The sequence below is a fragment of the Trichoderma reesei genome (assembly GCF_000167675.1).
Source record: "Trichoderma reesei QM6a unplaced genomic scaffold TRIREscaffold_10, whole genome shotgun sequence".
NCBI classification, from domain to species: Eukaryota; Fungi; Ascomycota; class Sordariomycetes; order Hypocreales; family Hypocreaceae; genus Trichoderma; species Trichoderma reesei.
This window is the reverse complement of record NW_006711157.1, coordinates 1,072,046-1,085,383: the sequence shown is the minus strand read 5'-3', so window position 1 is coordinate 1,085,383 and position 13,338 is coordinate 1,072,046. Positions and strand designations below refer to the sequence as shown.

The 13,338-nt window shown below is 53.7% G+C and overlaps 5 protein-coding genes across 5 annotated transcripts; 2 read left to right on the top strand and 3 right to left on the bottom strand.

Annotated features, from left to right (window-relative positions):
* Positions 1-21: 21 nt before the first annotated feature.
* Positions 22-1,814, bottom strand: TRIREDRAFT_122153 (uncharacterized protein). The gene is made up of 5 exons (XM_006965676.1): positions 1,500-1,814; positions 1,404-1,418; positions 940-1,341; positions 686-878; positions 22-622 (listed from the first exon to the last, which is right to left on the bottom strand). Exons 1-5 carry the CDS (start codon positions 1,779-1,781, stop codon positions 123-125), a joined length of 1,392 nt encoding a protein of 463 aa, XP_006965738.1. The 5' UTR covers positions 1,782-1,814; the 3' UTR covers positions 22-122.
* A 69-nt stretch (positions 1,815-1,883) lies between these two features.
* Positions 1,884-2,644, top strand: TRIREDRAFT_108003 (uncharacterized protein; the record flags this gene model as incomplete). Its single annotated transcript, XM_006965827.1, has 3 exons — positions 1,884-2,054; positions 2,243-2,331; positions 2,495-2,644. Coding segments are annotated over 3 exons (408 nt in total), but the record flags the coding sequence as incomplete, so codon positions are not given.
* Positions 2,645-4,551: 1,907 nt separating this feature from the next.
* TRIREDRAFT_78499 (uncharacterized protein) lies at positions 4,552-6,424 on the bottom strand. Its single transcript, XM_006965675.1, has 5 exons — positions 5,951-6,424; positions 5,785-5,884; positions 5,585-5,726; positions 5,305-5,513; positions 4,552-5,228 (listed from the first exon to the last, which is right to left on the bottom strand). The coding sequence occupies exons 1-5, from the start codon at positions 6,274-6,276 to the stop codon at positions 4,701-4,703; spliced, it is 1,305 nt and encodes a 434-aa protein (XP_006965737.1). The 5' UTR covers positions 6,277-6,424; the 3' UTR covers positions 4,552-4,700.
* Positions 6,425-7,604: 1,180 nt separating this feature from the next.
* On the top strand, positions 7,605-9,843 carry TRIREDRAFT_78496 (uncharacterized protein). The gene is made up of 4 exons (XM_006965826.1): positions 7,605-7,711; positions 7,896-8,504; positions 8,608-8,682; positions 8,739-9,843. Exons 1-4 carry the CDS (start codon positions 7,678-7,680, stop codon positions 9,821-9,823), a joined length of 1,803 nt encoding a protein of 600 aa, XP_006965888.1. The 5' UTR covers positions 7,605-7,677; the 3' UTR covers positions 9,824-9,843.
* Positions 9,844-10,874: 1,031 nt separating this feature from the next.
* TRIREDRAFT_62462 (GPCR, PTH11-type) lies at positions 10,875-12,266 on the bottom strand (the record flags this gene model as incomplete). The annotated part of the gene is made up of 3 exons (XM_006965674.1): positions 10,875-11,316; positions 11,386-12,058; positions 12,119-12,266. Coding segments are annotated over 3 exons (1,263 nt in total), but the record flags the coding sequence as incomplete, so codon positions are not given.
* Between the last annotated feature and the right edge of the window lie 1,072 nt (positions 12,267-13,338).

Sequence of the window (13,338 nt, the reverse complement as noted above, 5' to 3'; positions counted from 1 at the left end):
AACAGGGAAGAAGAGGACAAAAGGTACCATTGGTCAAAAGAACCGATATCCTTCAAGAGACTACCTTACTTATCAAGATTGCATGCCGTGAGCTTGAGGTTTGAAGTGAAGAGGTGCTCACCTCAGTCTCGCTTCTGAATCCGTGGAAAACTCAGCCAAACCGCCGCAATGACCGCAATCAGCCCCAGAATGATGGGCTGCAGCACCGACACCCCCTTATGAGACGCAATCGCACCAATGATGAAAGGAAACACCGTCCCTCCCGTTCCTCCCATCGCCATGGCGAACCCGATGGCGCTCACATGGATGCGCTTCGGCAGCAGCTTGGCCGTCACCATGACAGCGCCGGGAAACATGGGGCCCAGGAAGAAGCCCAGAAAGGCGACGGCGACGGCAGAGACGACAAACTGTGGCACGAGCCAGAACAGGAGCTGGAGACCAAGACAGATGCCGAGGTAGATTGCCAAGCAGAGCCTCTCCCCGAAGCGCTCCGTGACGAAGCCCAAGACGGCACGGCCAAGCGCCATGCCTGCCCAGAACCCGGAGCCTGAGACTCCTGAGGCATATGCGGAGGCATGACGGACGCGGAGCATGAACGTGACGACCCAGCCCCCAAGGCCAACTATGCAACAGTTTGTCAGTCTGTCATGGTATATAAACTTGATTGGGTATAAGCATCATTTACCCTCCACGCCCATGTAGGCAAAGAAGAACAGGGCACAAAGCCAGGTAACCTTGGACTTCATTGCCTCGCGAGTACCGGCGCCCGCAGTCCCGGCATCTGCGTTCTCGCGGGCATGCTCCTCTCGATACACGGCGCCCGTCTTGTCCCAAAAGAACATGACAAGCCCAGCGAATTCCAAGCCAGACATGCCAATCTGCAAAGGGGAGTCAAATTGAGCCTGGGATCCATGTCATCACTCACGAGGCGAAACTCACCATGAGGTAGTAAAAGGTGTACCAAGGCAACCCTCCTTTGACAACCATCGACGTCGCAATCAGCGGCGAGAACAACGCCCCCAACGAATAGCAAGAATGCAGAAAGCCCTGAATCGTGTTCGCCCTGTCCATGGCACCGACCCACGCGCAGAAGCACGCGTCCGTCAGGCCGTTGCCAAAGCCGCTAATGGCATTGCACACCACGAGGGCGGGATACGGCGGGTGAGAAGCCAGGGCAGCAAAGGTAATGAGGTGGCATATGGGCGCCATGATGGCCACGCCGCGCTGGCCGAGCCGGACATGAATGCGGGCATTGGTGAAGGCGGCGATGGAGTAGCCGACAAAGGGGGTGAGGAAGATGAGGGAGATGACGGTGTAAGAGAGGTTGTAGTATTCTTCGAGCTGTCGGTACGATATGATCAGAAACGGTAGACCGGAAAGGGCTGGGCTGTATCGTCACTTACATATGGAATCAAAGCCTAGTTCCGAATAGTCATGTCGTTCATTAGCATCATGATGTCCTATAGAAAAGGGCGACGAAGAGAAGCTGAGTTTCCTACGCCAACAGCAGCATCATTCATCCCCGCAATGGCAAACGACATAAACGCAAACGCAAGCCGGCCAATGTTCTTGACGGGCCGATTCCACCTCTCGGCCTCCGTGAGAGCATCCGCCGGTGGCTCGTCACCCTCATTGTCACCGGCCGAGACATGCGGCGAGTCCGCATTGGAATCGGGACCAAGTTGCCGGCCAGAGGAGACGCCCGGGTCTAGATGCCCGAGCTCAATGCTCTCTCCTACGAGCGGCGGTGCAACCTGGACGGCGGTCGTTGTAGTTGACATGATTTCCCCGTCCTCCAGTGATGGACCTGAAGATAACGTGAACTATTAGATGGTATTTGGCGGTAACTCTGTCTTTCCGATTACTCTTAACTAACGTAACAGATGATGGAACGGATGATGAGGCAGAAGAGGCTGCACACCGACTGGAAGCCGTCATCGGCGATCAAAGTGCGGAGTCGGTCTTGGCCCGCGATGATGCAGACCAAAGTCCGATTTACTCGCCACGGAGAATAGCCGTCAATATCATTGTCATACATGATCCCTCAACTAAATGTGAGTATCTCAAAATTGAAGCCACTCTGTATCTTCTGAATTGGGGTGTTTTCATCACTTCTCTCTGCGAAGCATGCAAAAGTACTACCTTGTCTGATTTGTGTTGGTCGTGTGCCCCGGCTTATTGGTGCAGAGCGTAGGCTAACAATTGGAGATGACGACCTGTATAAATTGTGTTTTCATTCTAGATTTACACGGGCATCCTCGTAATCAAGTCATCTCAACCGAAAGACTTCTTACAGACGTCTACCTTGATGGCCTTCGCATGATGCAATTCGTACGGTTTCCTTACTGAGATGAGATGATCATAGTCCTCCTACATGCACCTTGAAACCCCTTTGCAAGCTTCGGCCTTCATCGGTGCCCGAGCTTAACATGTGAATGCTGCGCTAACGTAGCAGTACAGACACTCCGCACCTGTACACAGTGTTGCTTTATAGGGAGTCGACAGGGGCGAAGGAAACAATGCTGCATTCCTCGGCGCAAGCATGCGACAGACACAAGGGATGTTGCTCAAGGGTCACCTGAAGCGAACTCTTCCTGTTAAAACGGTGACGAATAACAGGCTTGTTCCTGGTATCGGGACTTGAAGGGCTTTGATCAAAAGCTTGCTGGTCGCGGCATACTTTTGACCAGGGCCACTGAAGACGTGGCGATGTAATGGTCAAAGACAGCGGGATTGGGTAACGCACCTGCGATGTAGGTGTGATACAGACCTGTTGTTGAGAGCAACATGGAGAATCCCGGGGGCATACTGCATAGAAATCAGACATAACGGTCGGACGTGCAAGAATTATCAATAGTATGACATACTGTACAAGGCAGCGGTCAATGGAAAGGGGCCAAGGAGCTCCTGTATGTCTAGTTACTTCCAGATCCGATCATGTAGGAACTTCCTATGCCTTTGTATCAGAATCACGATCCATGGAAACGCTCATACTATTCATCATGAAGGCAGATGAAGAACCGAGAAAGCTCCTAGTGCTATACGCGAACGTCTTCGAGCATTACCCCTGCGTGTTGAACTAGGACTAGGTAGTTACGGCAGTATGATCTTCACGTATCCTACCTGTAAAAGAAAGTAAGGCAATTATCCCCCCTTATCCTCGGTAGAGACACAGACAGATACATGTACCTCCTCTATGGAGAATCCACCAGTCAGCGTGCCATCACCCCCATCCGTGTATGCTTTAATTTTGCCGGGCATCGTGTCTCAAGCCCTGTGCCTGCGTCAATCACCTGCGAACGGGTCTCTTCGGCCGCGTTGTCTGCGCATACACGTGTTACAAGCAGTACGAAGTGGAATTCTTCTGTGAACAGCTCATATCGTCTATCTCAAACCCACAACCCACACTGCTCGTCTATCACAATTCTCCTCCACACCAATCTGCACACTAGAACACTGTTGCCCACTCTTTCTTTGGCTTCCGGTATACGCGATGCTTGACTTGTGCATCCTCGGTATCGAGCAGAGAAACTAGTAAGGATGCGTCCTCTTGACATGTCACCTCTGCCTCTTTTCGTCTTCCCCGTCGTCGCAGGGGAAGCAAGGATCTGTAAGCGTTCGCTCGCGATAATATGGGGGCCGGAAATCCGAGCGCCGGGAGAAGACACTTGCCGCCCTCAATGGTCGTTGAGTTGAGAGCCCAGTTCGTCCTGCTTAATCGAGACCGATGAACCTCTGCCCCATCTGCTGTCATACGGCAACGAGTCAGTCGACACATGCCGATACTACTCGACCCCCATCTCCACTACGGCTTGGAGATTGAAGACAACATTGCTAAGTAGCATCCTCTTCGGGAACAAATGTCCCGGAAAGGCAGAGATTACAGAAGAGTTACGGGGTTTCCCATGCATCGGGACAAAATTGGAGGCACGCAGCACGATCTCCAGGCAGGGGCCAAGACACGTGCGTGGCCCCTACGAAGTTCGTACAGGCAGGCGTGTGGCCGAATAATCCCGAACCATGCACCATGCCACTTGAACGGGCAATTTTCACGAGTTCATCCCGTTGACAAGTATGCTCAAGATTCTATATCAAATGAGATACAGACGACAACTAATATGGATGTGTCTGAATCGGCATGAACCGTGCAATGGGTGGTCATAAACTCTAATATAAATAACCGAGAGGATGGTTGCATCGTGCACAAAAGATGCATGAATCCTTCAATCCTGCTAGTAGATTCAGGACCTGTCCGGAGTGAGTGTAGTCACAGCCTTGGCTGCCACGCGAGAGCCGAAAGTATTCCGGCCATTGTACAGTCGCTTTCTCCAAAATGCACACAGAACAGACAACTACCTACCTAGACATCAACAGAAGTTGTGACCGTGGAACAAGTCCTCGCCTCTGGATCGAATGATCTCAACATGTGGCTTGCATCTTTCGACAATGGTGGCAAAAGGAAGGATGGAAGGATCCGAGAAAGGCGGGAGAGGAAAAAGCAAATATGCAAGACATCCAATAAGACGCTCAATGTGCCAAAAAACGACGGATAGTTTATGACTCGTAACTTCATGCTCTAATCATCTCTCAAGACTTGATACGCTACTATGCAGTCTAAAACAAGGAAGAACAAAGGAGGAAAAAAAGCAAATATTAAGAACTTTTGAAAGCACTCTAAATATCACGCCCGGCTGATGTCGTTAATCATGCTGATGCCGTTCGTTGCTATCGCCGTTCTCGCCATTGCCACTCCCTGGAAACGGAAACGCCCCCCTGAGCCTCCTCGCATGCTCATCAGGCGACATCTGCTTCTGCTCATCGGAGGGGCGCTGGCTCGTCGTCACAATGTCAATATCGACCTGCTTGTGAATCTCCCTGCTTTCATCGTCATCTCTTGATTGGTGGTGGCCCTCGTCTCGTCCGTCGCTCCATACTTTGAGGTCCTGCATCCTGACATCCTCCACGATGCGCTCCTCGCTCTCGCTGATGGTGAAATTTGTGATTGGGTTAGCCGTCGGCGGTCCACGGCCGCGCCAGCTCTTGGTGCTCCCGCCAAAGGTGACGAGGCTTTTGGGTGTCCCGTCATCGAGCTTCTGTGTAGAGCGCCTCGAGGAGAGGATGGACCCGATAAAGGGCCCGATGATCACTTTGGCCATGGGGACCAGCATGGGTATGTTGGTGGTGACGACGGCGACAAAGGTTTCTCTCACGGCCCAAGATCCGGCCAGCTGCGCACCATTGGCAGTATCCTAGATCAACGTCAGCGTAATGTCTCAGAGAGAGACTGGGGTATAAATGACCTACCAAGACAATGAGAGCGGACCGCAAGGTAGCGCAAACAATGACAAAGACACCGCCGCTGAAGAGGAAAATAAGTCCCACTTTCCTCCACGGCTTCAGGCTCGTCCCCCAGAGCATGGGCAGCGGAACCGAGATGATGTACATGTCAGTCAGCACGTTGAATGACCAGTAGACCCAGATGATCTGGTTCGAGACGGCAGGATAGCAGACGTCTAGATGCGCAAAAGCAGTTAGCATAACAGAAAAGCCGACGAGGGCACGGGAACGTGGGGAAAAGACTGACTTCCGGGATCGGGATATATCTGCCACAGCTTATGGAAAGGCCGGCATGAGAGGTATAGGTTCATCGCGACGGTGATGTAGCTGCCTGCCAGGAAGGCGAAGCCTATGTAGATTCGGATACGGTAATGTCTGGCCAATCCATCCTATTCACGAGACAATCATAGTCAGTCAAGATGTCCAGAAGATGGGCGAGCAACGTACCGTCAGCCTGATATAGAAGCACAACAGCGACGTCTTGAGCGTCCAGAGCAGCGTCGAATACGTCGACCATCCCGCAATCTGAATCTTGGATCCCAGCACTCTGCCAACCAAGTCAGCATGTAAACCCTCCTTTCAACCCTCGAGTTCTGTCTCCGTAGTCGCTCACCTCAAGTGGTACTCCGGATCATCAGGCGACAGCGCCGCTCGCTGCTCGTCCGTCATGTTGTTGTTCGCAAGTCCATTCGCCTTGTTTCCCACGCTATACGCCAAGCACGTCTCGGCGATGTACAACAAGACAGCCAGCCAGGCAAGGTAGTCATCGCCGCTGAGATTCCGCCAGCCCCCAAACCTCACACGAGCCACCGTCCTCAGCACGGTGACCAGTATCCCAACACCCAGCAGAGTGAAAGCCTCGACGGTGAACTGGTGGAAAGCCGCAGCGGCTGCGGCTGCAGCAGCCGCATCTGGCGGAGGCGCTGCAGGCGACGACATAATGCTCCGAGCTGTGGCGGCTACAGCAAAGTGGGCGTCAGCTGGTTTTATTATATGCGAGTGAGAAAGGGTGTGTGTCCAGGCTCTCTTGACGAATCGGGGGTGTAGTATCTTGGGGTCTTCGACAACTCAGCGCCCGCTCTCGATTCGCAGCTGACCCAACCTCGACATGCTTTGACAACTACTACTAGTAGACAGGAGGATGGCGAGGCCTATCCATCATATTTCATTCTCCGCGACCCCCTCCCTCCCTTCTCTTGATCTTCACCCGGGTTGCCTGCAATCGGAACCTGTCAGCACCGCAACCGCGTTACAGGCAGACAAGGCAGGGTGCCCTTTGGCCCTCTCTAGAACACGGCAATACCGTTGTCTGATAGGACACACCGGTCCATCTTGGCAGCCGTCTCCCGCCCTGTCAGATTCTTTCGCCGCATGTACAAGTACTGTACTGTACTGTACCTCTTCCTCCGATGCAAGTTGCCAGCCAAGGTACGTACTGCTTCCAAGCAAGGGTCAAGCTGCAACCCAGCCGGTGCCCACGAACGAACCCTGGCAGAGAGTATTTCCGTCTCGATGGGGATGAGTTGCATCGAGCAGCTCCACAGCCCGTTATTTAGCGCAAGGGGAAGCAGTGCAAAGAGCCGCGGTTCACATGAAGTGCGCGATCCAGTTAAAAAGAGAAGAAGAGAGGCTCGAGAAGCTTCATGTGTGCTGACTAGAAGATGGCTTGGACCAAGTACATACTAGCACAAAGTGTTTGACTCGTCGGGGCTCGAATCGATTTGTCTTTGCCTCGCTCGCGAATCTGATCTAAGACTCCACGAGTCAAATCTTAGCTCACAGATAATACTCGAGTAGCACAAGCGCGCCTCAATCCAATGAAGAACCCGCCAGTTTCGTCCAGCTCCTTTCGTCACGGGCCGAACTGGAATGCTCGAATCCTCTGTTCAAATCCAACCGCATACATACCTACAAACAGCGCATGCGGGTCACCAGAGTTCTGCATGTTGGGCCAGGTTCTATCCGGGTTGCTGGTTGTGGCCACTCGATGCAACGCTCTTTGATCCTTCCTGTCAGAAATTCCTCCAGGCTTGCGCCAGGACGCCCCAAAGTCGGTCCATGTAAGCACGAGCGAGAGTCGGACAAGGAATCTAAGCGATACATGCACAGAGAGGGGGGGGGCAAGGCATGGGCGGACAAGCACAGCCCCCCCTGTCTTTGCCCTGGCTAAATAGAGCAACTGAATGCTTGTGCCTAGTATTTGATCAGCATGGCCCCATCACGGTAGCAATCGAGGGGAAACCTCAAACAAAAAAGAAAGAAGAGGCAAGAGGAAGAGGGAACAGAGGAACGGGAAAAGGAGCATCATTGTTGAGAACTATCCTGAGGTAGGATTCCATCATGGAGACGATTGACTGTGTCGTGGCTGGTGCCGGTAAGTGCTGAGTCTCTTACTTCTCACATCTCACTTAGATTCTCTCGCTTTTTCTTGTCTCATTCGTTTCAGTCTCCTCTTCTTCTTCGGCTTCCTTTTTCTCCTTCCAATGCAATCGCGTCTACGCGTTAGCAAGCTTCAGCAAGAAAGAAAAGGAGACAATGCTAATCGCCCCGACACCCAGGATGGTACGGCCTCGCCGCCGCAAAGCAATACCGCGTCGTCAACCCCAATGACTCCCTCGTCATCTTCGATGCCCAGTCCACCGTCGGAGGCACATGGGCCGACGAGCGGCTCTACCCAGACGTCAAGAGCAACAACCTCCTAGGCACATACGAATACCCAGACTTCCCCATGGACCCCAAGACTTTTGGAATCAAGCCCGGCCAGTACATCCCCGGCGAAGTCACAAACGCCTACCTCAAGGCGTACGTGGACAAGTTCAACCTCGGGCCTTGCTTGCGTCTGCGGACAAAGATCACAGTCGCCGAGCATCACGACACGGCTGAGGGCGGCTGGACGCTCACCGTCGTCAATGGCGAGGGCCACGAGTACAAGGTCTTTGCGAGGCGTCTCATTGTCGCCACGGGGCTCACTTCCGAGCCCTTTATGCCGCACTTTGACGGCCAGGAGGAGTTTGGCGGGAGGATCTTTCACAGCAAGTACTTTAAGCAGAATCGGGACACTCTCGAGACGTCCAAGGCCGTTACCGTGTACGGAGGGACCAAGTTTGGCTGGGATGCCGCTTACAGCTACGCCATGGCGGGAGTCGAGGTCAATTGGGTCATCCGATGTAAGTTCATCTCTTTGACGTTGTTCGAGGAAGATAAAGGGAAGAGGAGGAGGAGGAGGAGGAAGAAGAAGAAGCTCGGCCGCTGACTTGCATCAACACACAGCCTCTGGCCATGGTCCCTGCTGGATCGCCCCCTCATACGTAACTCCGTTTAAGAAATGGATCGAGAAGCTTGCGAGTAGGACCTCCCGTCTCATCAGCCAACACTTCAGCCACTAAATATGACTTACACAGACATCCGCTTCCTCACCTGGTTCAGCCCCTGCATCTACAGCGGCGCCGCCGGCTACACGGGCATCCAGCGCTTCCTGCACGGCACCTTCATCGGCCGCGCCATCGTCAACGCCTTCTGGGCCATCCTCGGCGGCGACGTCCTCGCCCTCAACAACTACGACGCGCACCCGGAGACGGCCAAGCTCAAGCCCTGGATCCCCGCCATGTTCACCGCCGCCAGCTTCAGCATCCTCAACTACGACGCCGACTTCTTCGACCTCGTCCGCAGCGGCAAGATCAAGATCCACGTCGGCGAGGTCGACCACCTGAGCCCGGGTACCGTCCACCTCGCCGACGGCACGTCCTTTGCGTCCGACGCCTTCGTCTGCAACACGGGCTGGAAGAGCTCGCCGCCCATCACCTTCCTGCCCGCCGGCATCGAGCGCGAGCTCGGCCTCCCGCACGCCGTCGACACCGAGGCGCCGCCCGAGGACCTCGCCAACCAGCAGGACCTCCTGCGCGCCGCCGACGCCGACATCGCCGCCCGCTTCCCCCGCCTCCGCGACCAGCCCGTCTGGAACAAGCACTACGTGCCCCTGACGCAGCAAAAGGGCGTCTCCAGCGCCGACCCCCTCAACCCCTACGCTGCCCAGACGCCCTTCATGCTCTACCACTTCCTCGTTCCCCCCTCCGAGCGCTTCCTCCGCCCCCGCGACGTCGCCTTCAGCGGCTTCGTCAGCAACTTCAGCAACACCCTCTGCGCCCACCTCCAGGGCCTCTGGATCGGCGCCTACTTCCGCGGCCTCCTCGCAAACGACCTGCCCGCCCGCGCGCTCGTCGACGACGACGCCATGCGGCAGCTGCGCTACGAGACGGTGCTGCACAACCGCTTCGGCAAGTGGCGCTATCCTGCCGAGACAAAGGCCCCGACGACCATCTTTGACGCCGTGTACTACCTCGACCTGCTGCAGAAGGACCTCGGACTGGATCCGCACCGGAAGCCAAAGGGGTTTCTGACGGAGGTGACGAGTCCGTATGGTGCGGAGGATTATAGAGACGTGAACGACGAGTGGGAGAGCAAGGTTGGCAGGGTCGGGGCCGCATAAACGGAGGAAATGATATTTATCTATGTTGTTGTGTGTCGTATTTGCTTCTAGCTCCCAAATCTTTCTGTAGTATCTCATCAATTACATGTAAGAACAGCTCTCGAATGGGGAGGATACCCACATCTCTGTTTCCTACTTCCCCCTTCACCCCGAGCCTCTATCTTCAACATCCGCTGTTTCTCAAAACACACATCTTTAATCCCTTCATGTACAAGCATGTACAGTACAACTGCTCTAATAGCCAGCCATCTCCTTTTCGACCTTGCCTTCACAATCATAACACCGCACCGCGCAACCCCCGTACTCGTAATATCAACAAAACAAGCTTCACCAACCTGCCTCCGCCTCTTTCTTCATAACCTTACCATCACTACATCCCCATCGAGGGTCCAGGACCCATCTTCACGCGCGGCTGAGCTGAACGGTGGATAAGGCCAAGCAAGTCCCGGCAGTTCCCACATGGCGGCAATTACAATAAAAAGACCAAAAAAATCCACGCGAAGCTTCTTTTCTAGCTCTGGTGATCTTCGCGAGTCAGTTTTAGCTCTTGGCGCGACGCAGGCGAGACGTTCTGGAAGGACAGCTGAGCTGCTGTATTGGCTGTTTGAAACGTGCCCTGATTCGAGTAAGTATCTTGCATGTCCTTCTTTTCCCAACGGAATCGTTGTGCATGAACTCGTTTTGCATTAGGCTTGGTACCAAGCCAGCAATTAGCCTCGTCTCATTGTTCAGTAGTAGGATGATGTATCTCCCCTTTTCGCCTCTTGGTGCCCTGCTTCACATATATTCGACACACAATGTCATGGAAATCATCAATTTTATCCGCCGGCTCCAAATTCTAATAGTAAATGCCAAGGAACCATGACACGCGAGTATTGGTTCGATAATCTAGAACATTGCGCCATATGTTCAAGTGATATCCGTGATATCCCCTCCTTTTCAAGAGTATCGCGTCCTCATGCTGAGATGGGATGTAAAGAAGAAAATACAATGAACAATAGATAAAAAGAAAAAGAAAAAGGAATAATCCAACGATGCAGCCGTGATCCTGCTATGATACATCTGATCTAACGTCTGACCTCGCGCTGAATTTGTCATTCAGGGACACCAGCTGGACTTCATCAGTCTCGCCATACTCAACCGTGTATGACGTCTGATAACCAATCCGGTTGCCCTCGATATTGGGATGAGGCTGTGACCTGTCTACTTGCGATCCGGCACTATGTCCCAAGGGAAGTCGGCTTGACCGCGGATTGGTTGCAGTTCGATTCCGCCTCGAGCTCTTTCCGTAGTACCGTTCCGTCGAGCCCTGCAGCTTGGGGAAGATGCGGACAAGCAAAAGGCGGAAAGCTGGCAAGCAGACGCAGATGAGCCCGACGTTAATCTCCACGACGGACCACAGGCTGATGTCGAGAAAGTCCCAGGTGGGATTCAGGCTATCGGTGCCGAATTGAATGAGAGACTTGAGACGCAAGATGCTCACAATGGTAACGCTGGCGACCAGGTCAGCGACAAGTTCAGGACAGCAAATGAAGAGCAAGAAAAGGGGTTGCACGACTTACAAAGCACCGAGACAGAACATGACGGCAACGCCAATCTTGCGTCTCCAGTCAAGATTCAGGCTTTTGAGCTGCCACAGAGGGATAGCCAGCACCCAGATGTCAATCGCTATGCTGATGGCAGCATTTGACCAGGCAATAGCGTTGATGTCAAAGCATTTGCCTTGGTGCTCCCCATCCCACTTTTCCCAGTAATACTTGACCGGCGTGCACTGAAATGCCGCGATAAAGGTGAAGACGAGACCAAAGATGACGCTGAAGATGAAGGTTCCCCAGAGTAGCCTACGCACGCCAGGGCTCGGGAAGATGCGGATGTAGAAGAGAAGAAGACTGAGCTTGAGCATGCTGACTTCTACGAAGTATGCCCACTCCAGAAACCAAAAGTAGAGGCCGAAGCGTGTGATTTGCTCGGGCGTCAGGGTCCAGATATCACGGCCCAGTCCGGGCCTCGTTATGGCGTGCGTACTGATGACGGTACTCGGGATGCCCCATAGGATAAGGGCGAGGGTCATGTAATCATCAGCCCCCAGGCCCAACTTGGCCCAGAGCTTGTATAACAGTCGCTGGAGTACAAATGCGCCAGACAAGACGCCCAGAACGGTGGTGATGGCAATGTATTCGGGCGATTTGTCTCTGATGGGTCGGCCGCAGCTCGTGGCCGTCAGATTCATTGTTGCTACAAGGTCTCTGTTAGATGCCGCTACATAAAAGGAGCGTGTCTCGAGTTTGGTCTTACATAGGGCCTCTTTGATTGTGCAGCTTTGCAAGACGCATCCTTGCATGGTCTGTTGGAGCGTTGGGTTCGTGCATACGCAGGTTGCATTTGTCGGCTGGCAGGGTGACTTGGCAAGAGCCAGTTTGACGCAGTCTTGCTGTGACGAGAGTCAGTCAAAGCCTGTGGATTATCAGGATGGAAAGATATCAGAAAAGAGCACATACAGCACATGAGGGCAGCGCGGCCACAGCAGCCTGAGGCGATGTAGTGCTTTGGCTAGAGGCCGTTGGTACAGCGGCCAGAGCCGCAACGGCCAACAGCCATAGCTTCATGATTGCCGAATTCACCACTGCCTCTTGTCGAAGTAATCTAGATCGATGAGCTAAAAGTCGTAGTGGGCAACGCCATGCGAAGAATTGCCGCTCCTGGAACGATTCGAAGAAAGGGCGAAGATCTTGCTCGAGATGGCCGGTTTCAAGACTATGCGGTTGTTAAAGAGGAGAGAGACCTTGAGCCAGCCGAAGTGCCCAACTCGACAAGTTGTCCAACGACGGTAAGAGCAGCAAAAGAAGAGACAGAAAGAAAAGTTGCCACAAACGAGTGGCTGAGATGATGGCGTTTAAAAAAGCTTGAACCGTAGTCGTGAGGGGGGCAACTTGTCTAACTCTCCCCGCAAATATCCTCTGCCGAAGCACGGCTTCCATTGGGCATCTTGTATGTAATATAGAATGAGCTGAAGGCACTAGGGACCATAATCGACGAAATGGGCTCAGCAATGGATCTGAGGCTGTCTTTGGCCTCGAAAGTAAAGCGACGGCGACTGGCACTAATTCGACGATGGAGGGCGCTGACCCGAACGACGTCTGTTCCCCTTCTCTGCCGGCGCACGACTCAGGAACCCGAAGTAGCGGACGTCCGCTAGCCCAATCACGCATCGTGGCAGGCATAAAGGCTGTGTCTCCGTGCTATTTCATGTGTCCAGATATATCCTTCTCAGACGGCGAGGGCCTTCGGAAGAGCAGGGGGGCCATCCCCACAGCGAGAGCCCTCGCGGCAGCGGCCAGTGGCCAATTATACGGCGCCGGTGGCATCGATTCCGGGTGCGCGGAAGACGCTTGAGAATGCGTACCTAGTGTGCATGAAGTTTCCACACGGCGTATCATATGTGTGTCATGGTGCCATTTCTGTTCTTCTTGAACGAGGACAATGAAAGGAAAGGGGAGGCAAGCGAGAAGCAACCC